General features: G+C 51.1%; 1 protein-coding gene and 1 long non-coding RNA gene across 3 annotated transcripts; one reads left to right on the top strand and one right to left on the bottom strand.

The window, feature by feature from the left end:
• Positions 1-339: 339 nt before the first annotated feature.
• Positions 340-3,596, bottom strand: DUSP12 (dual specificity phosphatase 12). Its single transcript, XM_068417435.1, has 6 exons — positions 3,303-3,596; positions 3,103-3,216; positions 2,898-3,016; positions 2,085-2,181; positions 1,316-1,502; positions 340-717 (listed from the first exon to the last, which is right to left on the bottom strand). The coding sequence occupies exons 1-6, from the start codon at positions 3,551-3,553 to the stop codon at positions 556-558; spliced, it is 930 nt and encodes a 309-aa protein (XP_068273536.1). The 5' UTR covers positions 3,554-3,596; the 3' UTR covers positions 340-555.
• LOC137672974 (uncharacterized) lies at positions 3,192-8,414 on the top strand. Of its 2 annotated transcripts, XR_011049669.1 has the most exons (4): positions 3,192-3,537; positions 4,486-5,380; positions 5,478-5,586; positions 7,279-8,414. It is a non-coding gene; the product is annotated as an uncharacterized lncRNA (long non-coding RNA). The 2 variants fall into 2 exon arrangements; XR_011049670.1 differs by lacking the exon at positions 5,478-5,586.
• Positions 8,415-9,113: the final 699 nt, after the last annotated feature.

Below are 9,113 nucleotides of genomic sequence, written 5' to 3'. Positions count from 1 at the left end.
TTACAGTGTAGTAAATGTTCTTGGGGTAGGGATTTTTTTAGGACTACTTTTATTGTAATACAAGTGTAAGTGTGAACTTGCCTTTCACTGTTAGTAGCTGCCATGCGTGCTCATGCAACGATTGTATTTGTACCACTTTATGGCACTTCGATAAGCCTTAAAATATTTCCCTGCTGTGTACGTTATGTTGTGGAATACACCTCCTAAAACCTCAGCTGCGTGTTTCAGACAAACCGATTTGAACTTCTGGAGTGGAAGATAAGCAGCTCCCCTTCTAAATAAGGAGTTGAGACCTTCTGTAAACAGCAACAGATCAAGTGAGAATATACTAAAAACCTCATATTCAGGCATTTTTGTACATATTTGACCACTGTATAACACCTCTTTGAAGGAAGTGTTTGCTATTTTATGTATATTACAGATACAGACAGCTCAAATAGAGCAGACGTTCAAGTAATTCCACTGCATTACAAAGGGGTGGAAGTCACAAGCAACCACAGAGTAGCCAGCAGTTCTCTGTGAACATTAAGAAATCCATCGAGGGAAGGGATGAGTTCAAGTTTTGGCAGCTCGGAGGTTACCAGCTGGCAGCCTGCTCGCTTCATCCACTCGACTTTTGTGGATCTGGAAGGCAGGCGTCACCCAGCGACCACAGGAACACTGCTCACCCCACCAGCTGAAGGAGCCCAGCTTCGACGCGCATTTGGGACACAGAAGCTGCAAGGGAAACACATGACCCCCTCTAAGGCGCATGCAGGTGTAGGTCTCTTTCAAATATACTTCTACGGCACATTAAATTGTGGCAACCTGCGCTGAGCCAGCTCCTTCACTTGTAACACTTCACAGAAGGTAAATGGGCTGAAAAACAGGCAAAAAAACGCTAAACCAGCATAGCTGTTTAGCCCTGGGATGTAGCAGGCAGCTGTGCTGGCAGAAGGGAGGGAGTGGAAATGCAACTGCTCAGACCTGATGTGGTTCTGGGACAGTTTTGCCAGTCTCCAGAAAGCCTCAGTCAGCCTGAGACCACACAGGTTTTCTAGGTAAGTCCCACGAACAATTTTCTCATACTAAAAACTAACAGCAGATAAACCCTGTCCAGCAGCGTGGCTAGCGTTCTCAGCCAACAAGACCACCAGCTCCTTTCCTTACAAAAGGATATTTAACATTTAAGAATCTGTTCATAAGCTGCAAAATTCACGCCAGAAAGGCTGGGAGAGGTAGGTCCTTGTGTGGGGGCTTTCGCATCAGGGATCATAAACAGTTTGTTCTGCCTTTGCAAAACCAGCCAGAAAAGCGCGCGCATGCTCCCCTTCACCTGTCCTTCCATCACCCCGAGCAACGCTGGCTCCATCCACTGCACGGGCTCGGTGAAGTAAGAGGTACACTTCTCACGGCCATCGCCGCACGGCTGAGCAGAGCCCGTTATCCTCTTGTGGGCAAAGGCTGTCGGCCCGCTTCCTTCCGCGTGGGACAAAATGCTGGAACTACGGAACAGAGCGCGCCTGCCCTCCACGACGGGGGGGAAAAAGGTAGTAAAATAGTTGTTTTTTTACTGGAGAAACCTACAGACAATAGAAAATAGCTGCATGCTGTCTCTCATATAGATCTATTTTTAAACAATTCCTATGTACTAAAACTTTAAATCTATGCTCATACTTGAGGAAACCTACCCCTAGGAAACAGCAGGATTATTCAATTTCACTTTAAATAATCCATAAAGAGTAGTTAAAACGTAGTAAATCCCCAAAATCTACAAGAAGTTGCTTGTGGAGAAACTGATTGTCAAAAACAAACCTGAAGTTACGGCTTCAGAGCAAGCAACTTCACAGACCCACGTGGAATTACGCCTGCCCAGAGAGCGCAGCAGGTTAGGCTGCACAAGGCTGCACAACTTCAAGGAACAAAGTTTTGTATTTCATAAGATACTTTTCTTTGTCTAGTTTTTTGTGGTGTACACTGTATGGAAACTTAGGGAAGAGGTCATCCCTCTCCCGACAATAATTTTGCCCATTAATTTACATTAATTGACTTCTCGAGTCAATTTCAAAATGACATTTAATGGAGAAATATAAAAGGTTCAGTACCTGCATTTCCTGCACCTGTAGAGAACCTCCGTGTTTGGAGTTTGACATACACTGCTTGGATCAACAGCAAAGACTTCTCGGGGCAAGTCTTGAAGTTCTGCAGAGGGGTCAGTCCCGAGTTGTGAATCAGATCAATGCAGCCACGCTGCGTGTGTGGGACCAGGCAGCGCTGCGCCTCTGCCCCAGTCACGCATTTCTTTGTCCACTCACCCATTCCATTAGACAGATAAGCTGAAAATGAAGCAGCCTCATCCCACCACACCCAAGACTGCGATTTGCTTAATGCAAGGAACTGGGCTCTAGACTTTGGTCTTAGCAATGGCAAAATTAAAGTATGAGAGTTTACTTCATACCTTGATTTAAACTTTATCTCAGTTTTGCATTTGTTATTTTTATTTTTTTAATTCCGTTGACTTCTTTTTAGCGGATGTGAAGTGTGCCTAGCTGGGTACATAAAAATCAGAAAACGTGTCAAATTGACCTTTACCATTTCTGAATTTTGGTAAAGAGACCAGTTCCCCGTGGCTCTTGTTTTTCAGGCATGTCTCAAAGACTCTTTTTCCCCCGCTGATGAGCTACATTTCTCTACAACCAGTAAGACACAAACGTTTGCGTAGCCAGCTCCAGGCTCTGCTGTTTTGAGGGCAATACTCAAAGTCAACCACCTCTGACACGGTCCTCTGCGTTCATTTCAGGACAGACCGGTCCCACCTGGGACCGCCCTCCTAGCGAGGCTGCCCCAAGCTTCACTCCGCGCTCCAGGCCGGTGCTCCCCGGGCCCAGCTCGGCCCCGCCGCCCCCCCCGCCACTCACCGGGGTACCTCTGCGTGAGCATCTCCAGCCGGTACCGCTTGTAGAGCGCGCTGCTGCTGTCCACGGCGCAGCCCATGGCCTCGTAGAGCTTCAGCTGCCCTTGGAAACCCGGGTTCACCCTGCGGCGGGGGCGAGACGAGAGCGGGCTGAGGGGGCGCCGGGCGCGCCGGGGACAGCGTCAGGCGGGCGGGGGCCGGGGACCCACTCGGCGTCGGGTTTGGCGGCCCTGACGGCGGCGTAGGCCTCCTCCCAGCCGAGCCGCTCCGTCTTCATGAGGTAGGCGGTCACCACGGCCACGCTGCGGCTCACCCCGGCCTGGCTGCAAGGCAAGGGCACGACAGGCCGGCCGTGAGGAGCGTCGCCCGGGGCGGCGGGCCCCGCCGCCCCCGCCGCCCCGGCTCTCACCAGCGGACGAGGACGGCACCGCCCCCCGCCCGCGCCGCGCCGATGAAGGCGGCGCAATCGTCCAGGCGGCTCAGCAGGTCGGCGCCGGGCTCGTCCCGCGCCCGGACGTGCATGGTCCGCACCCCCGGCACCGCCGGCGGCTCCTCCGCATCCACCGTCAGCACCGCCACCACCCCCGCCGCCACCAGGGATTCCGGGGACGAGCACGACGCCGCGCCGCCCACGTAGAGTCCCGGTAACACCGGCACCATCCCGCCGCCCCGGCAACCCGCAGCTACCGACACGGCGGCGCGCGGCCCCGCCTGGGCAGAGCACCGCCCCCAACATGGCGGCGCCGCGGCCGCCGCTCCCAAGATGGCGGCGGCCGAGGGCCCTGCGGCGGGGGCTGTGCTGTCACCGGGCGATGGCACGCTGGGGCCGGCCTCCCTGGCCCTCCACGGGCCCGGCCCCGGCCCCGCCGGCAGGGGCCAGCCGGGAGCCGCCTGCGGAGGGCGGCAGGGCCGGCGCCGCTCGTGGCGGGGCGGGAGGGGGGTCAGCCGTGGGCCTGCAGCCATGGCGGCTGTGGAACCATCGGAGGCCGGCGGCCTTGGCAGGCATGAGACACCTGGAAAAGATGCTAACTAACGTGGTTACCGCTGTCGGCGCACTGCTTTCTTTTTCCCTTACCATTATTTAAGTAATAATTTCTATAATAATCCTCACATATCTGTGAGTACTGGTGCAATGCTCTCCTCCCACATCCACAAGTGTCTGTCTTACCACATCCTTTTTAAAATCAAGGGGTCTCCCACCTCCCTGTCCTGCCTCCTTACAAATGCTCAGAAAACAAACACATATCATTAAAGAATCTCCCAATATGTTATTAAAATCCCGTTATTTTTTAAATTCATCTTGTGGTTTTGAGGCCCCCATTTGTTACTGTTCCATGTGTTTTGCATTGGCAATTTTTTTTTACTTTGGAGATGAGGTAGAAACAACTCTCCGACACTCTCAGAGTGGCTTTCTAGTAACTGCTTGCTTCTGTGTGGGGTCGGTGGGTTGCTCTTTCGAGATGGGTGTCTGGAGTTTGCTTCAGTGCAACCCCCAGTGGGGGTAAGGATACAGATAGATCAGAGGTGAGCACCACAGGAAAACGCAATGTCTGAACTTCCGATTCTGATTTTCTGCTATCCTTACTCCTCAGAGTAGTACTGTGATGCCAATGGCAAGCGTGGTGCAGAAAGGAGACCTAGAGGAGCGGTTACCTGGGAAGCCTGGAAAAGCCACACTGGGATCCAGATTTGCAGTTGTGAATCGCTGGCTTGGAGATTAAAATCAAACAGCACGGCTGTGAGGAGTCTTCACTTACTGTGCGATAACCTGGCTGCTTTGTAGGGTCGTCACCACGAGCAGGATTCTCCATCTGAGCCTTGAGGAAATCAAGTACACAGAAAGTCTGCTGGGAAATGCATCAGGTTGCTGCTAAGGTCTGTTACATGTCCACATCCACGTAAGTGGGAGTGCAGTCTGCACGCAGAAGAAAGCTGACAGACATTAGCCTTAGCTCTTGATTGAGGCTTCTCATTCAGGAATGAGAAGTGCAAGCACCTTTTTAATGTCACAGCTTTTTCATCCCTGTGAACCTTTTTTGTTATGCACGTTATGAACCAGTTACACTTCCCACTGCAACCTAAACTGGAAGCCAAACCAAATAATTCCTTACTGGCTTCGTTTGGAATATGTGTGTAGGCTCTTGCTGCTGAAAATCATGTCTGGCCCAGCTTGAAAATGGCCCCATTCCTCTGTTTTATGGTAGCTGTCATGCAACGAGTAGATTTTGAACTGCAGAACAGGAATTGTAACTAAATCCAGATTTTTATTCTGATCTCTTACTGTTAACTGAGCTATGACTTGCATTCAGCACAAGGCATCGTATCTTGGGTAATCTTCCTTGATTCCAAGATGAGTTACATGTGACACCACTGAAGACTATGGGGCAATGCAGAAATCTTGGTGCCGCCACTTTTTTTCTGCCCATCATAAGGTTCAGGTCTGTTCTATGGCGAAAGGAGACAGAGCACTTGCTTCTCCTCCCGTAGGTAAGGATACTCTCCCTTAGCTCTTAGCAGGACGCCTGCACAAAACATTACCACCCAACACACCACCAGCCTTAGCTTTTCCTTCTTTTCTCCAAAGACCCCAGCGCTTCACTTCCTCCTCAAGCCTTTCTGTCCAAAGGGACCTCTACCATGGAGCTGCAAGTTTTCCCCAGCATAGGCCAGATTTTGCAAGGTTCTGAGCAGAGGTAAAATGTCAGATTTCATTAGAAAGAGCTATGGTAAAGTTATCTCCTCACATGGGACGTGTAACCTTACCCTGCCTCCCCTGAGGTATGAGATAGGAGAGCGTGAAAGCCCTGATTATCTGCCACTGGGGGGATTGTTCTAGCACAGCTCTGTACGAGACAGCTGTAGGCAAAACTGTTGCAAAAACTGTCTGCAAGGGCCTCTTGGATCCTTGCAGGATGGTGGCTGGCCACGGAGGGGGGTGAGACCAGCAGTCACCTAAGACCTGATGGGGTGAGACAAACCTGTTGGGAAGGGAGATTGTTATCGCCTTCCTGCAGCAGAGGCAGATGGAGCAGCTGCGGTAGGGATGGGCCACCACAGAGATCCTGCTGAGGATGCTACCTGCGTGCTCATCAGGGACTCCCTTACCAGTGCCAGCAGGGAGCACGCACCAGTTGTCAGCCTCACAGGGAGATGGACAGCAGGGCAGTGCTTTCCAGAGCTGTAGAGTTTTCACACGGTGGCCCACTGAGCAGATTGAGACAGCTCTGTGTAGTTTCAGTGATCCTCAAGGCTTTTGAGAGTGCCAGTCCACCACAGCTTAAAGTTTGCTGTCATCCTGCCTCACCTCCTATGCTTGCCCGAGTGCCTGTGTGATTACAGGGTGGCCAGGCTGGCAAGCTGCTCCAGCCAAAGGCAAATCCCCTCTTTGGATGGATTAGTTTTAAATTGCATAAACCTGACCCAAAGCAAAGAGTGTGACTGTGTATCTGAGGACAGGGAGTCTCTCGACAGCTCTTGTTTAGATTATTTTAAGCTACAATACTGCATTGCCTGTGCAAAACTTCCCTTCCAGTTGCCATTGCCACCAGCTAGAAATAAAGGGCCTACTGAAAAAGCCTTAAAGAATTCATACAAGTTTTCAGCTAACAGCCCTTATAATCTAGCAGGGAAAAAAAGCATACTGAAAAAAAAGATGGGTGGAAATTAAAACCAGACTAAACTGTGTGTGGGCCTTTAGTCATGAAAGCAGGTAACACTTGCAGCAAACTACCATGGGGAAACACTGGATTATTCATCTCGTGAGAGATTTGAAGAAACTCTGTAGGCAAGTAGAAGTTACTGAGGGGGCTATGGGTTTTACGTTGAGATTATATTACACAGGGATTGTATGAGTGCTAAGAGATGGTTCATCATCTCTGTTAGCCTTCAAATCTGTGAACTGGGGGGACAAACAGGACCATCCGCAACTAAAACCAGTGGCAGAGGCAAGTCACAGGGCTCATAGATGCAGACTGCCAGGGGGTTGGTCCAGTCGTGGTGTGACCACCACACTCTGCACTGGCTCCTGGGGCCAGGGATGACAAGCGAATGTGAAAAAGATGTGACTTCAAAGTGAAAACCTGTAGTGGGGGAAAGTACAAAATCCGTGGGGCAGAGCCCACGGGCAGCTCGGCACGCAAGAGCTTTGCACGACCGAGACTGCACTCCCTACACAACCTCGCTGTTTCTGTGTACTCCCCTTTGCTGTGTTTGCCACCTGCAGCCTGAGGTGACGTGTCCTGAGTTTGCTCAGGACTCCCGAAATAGAGTAAATATTTTTTTCAGTCTGATTTGCAAACCCTCCTTCTCCCCCCACCTCCACCTCCCCCCTTCAGCCTTTGTCTTCTCCTGCACCACCGAAAGTTTTGACGGTTTGTTCTCCCCAGGGTTCCAGGAAACCATGTGACTAATTAAGCAGTTGGGCCCAGCTCAGGTGCAAGGAAAAAACAAGTCAGATGATGGGCCGCTGCCCACTCGCTCCAGCGAGTACATTCCATCTCAGCGTGTGTCTGCCCTGCTACTTCGTAAGGGAAAAGAAAATGCCGGTCTTCCCTGAGCTGCCCGCTCCGGAGCCTCACAGTACAACTGGATCAGCAAAACTGAGTCTCCTGCTGCATGAGAAGAAGCGTCTGCAGCCCGAGTTGTCAGAGGTGGCACGCAGTAAAGCGGTGGAAGGGCTAATGGGTGGGGACATCTTCAAAAGGACATTCGTGAGAGCCAGCGACTCTGGGTTTCTCTGTCCTCCTTGCTTCTAAATGCAGCAGGAGCTTGGAGCTCCCACTTTGCACGGGTCCTGCTGGTGAAGGGGCCTGGTGGCACTTCTTGCCCCTTGGAGAAGGAGTGTCTCTCGGCTTTTGCTGAGCTCAGAACTTGGTGGGAGCTGGGAAGCCCTACGTGGTAGCATCTCATCCCTTGGAGCAGGAACTTCCCAGCTGTCACTGTGCTTCTAGTGGCCAATTTAACCTCAGGTTTTTGAAAGACTGCTGTTCCCTGCATTAGTACACTCTGCACGCCTATACTGGACTTCACGAGTCTACTTCTATCCATGTATTGGGAGGAAGGATTGCTGCATCTCGCCGCCAGAAACCTCAAAGGCTTGTAAAGGCAGGTAGCAACAGAGAAAGGGGCTCGCTCTTGATGCTCTGCAGGAGGATTTCACCATAGCCCCGCGTGGGCGGGATGTTCCTACCTGTCTCCTCACTCTCTGCAGACATGCAATTACTCCACACATCAGGCAAAAAAGAAGTTTCCCAACTGCAGATTTGATGCTCAATTACAGAATGGAGCATGACAGCTACTACTACTGTGTATTAATAACTCTGCTTCACTTTATGGCTTTAACAGCTGTAGCAACCAAGATTTATAATGACACATTACGTTCAGCAATGCATCACATAAGGAAACTAATCTGACAGCGCCAGGTCACTGAGCTGACTTAAAAGTTTTTAACTGCGTTTCTTCTGCCAGATTTGCTGCCCTATTTACTGGATTAAAATGAACAAGTTGCACTATGTTCATAAAACTCCGTACTTGCCTCTGTTTTCATAGAATCACAGAATCATTGAATGGTTTGTGTTGGAAGGGACCTTAAAGATCATCCAGTTCCAACCCGCCTGCCACAGGCAGAGAGACCTTTCCACCAGACCAGGTTGCTCCAAGCCCCATCCAACCTGGCCTTGAACACTGCCAGGGAGGGGGCAGCCACAGCTTCTCTGGGCAACCTCTTCCAGTGTCTCACCACCCTCACAGTAAAGAATTTTTTCCTAATATCTAATCTAAATCCACCCTCTTTCAGTTTAAAACCATTACCCCTTGTCCTATCACTACATGCCCTTGTAAAAAGCCCCTCTCCAGCTTTCCTGTAGGCTCCCTTCAGGTACTGGAAGGCTGCTAGAAGGTCTCCCCGGAGCCTTCTCTTCTCCAGGCTGAACAGCCCCAGCTCTCTCAGCCTGTCTCCAGAGCAGAGGGGCTCCAGCCCTCTGAGCATCTCCGTGGCCTCCTCCGGACTCGCTCCAACAGCTCCATGTCCTCCTTATGTTGGGGGCCTCAGAGCTGGACGCAGTACTCCAGATGGGCAGCTCCCAGACCCTTTCCCCCCCCGTCACACTGCCATACCAGGAGCCATTTGGTCCTTCGTCTTTCCCTATCCTCTCCTTTGAAAACCCTTTGAAAATCCTTTAGGATATAGTTGAGATACCTCTTCATTTTTACAAACATTTTT

Source organism: Nyctibius grandis, chromosome 23 (genome assembly GCF_013368605.1).
Source record: "Nyctibius grandis isolate bNycGra1 chromosome 23, bNycGra1.pri, whole genome shotgun sequence".
In the NCBI taxonomy this organism is placed as follows: Eukaryota; Metazoa; Chordata; class Aves; order Nyctibiiformes; family Nyctibiidae; genus Nyctibius; species Nyctibius grandis.
This window is presented reverse-complemented; position numbering and strand designations above follow the sequence as displayed.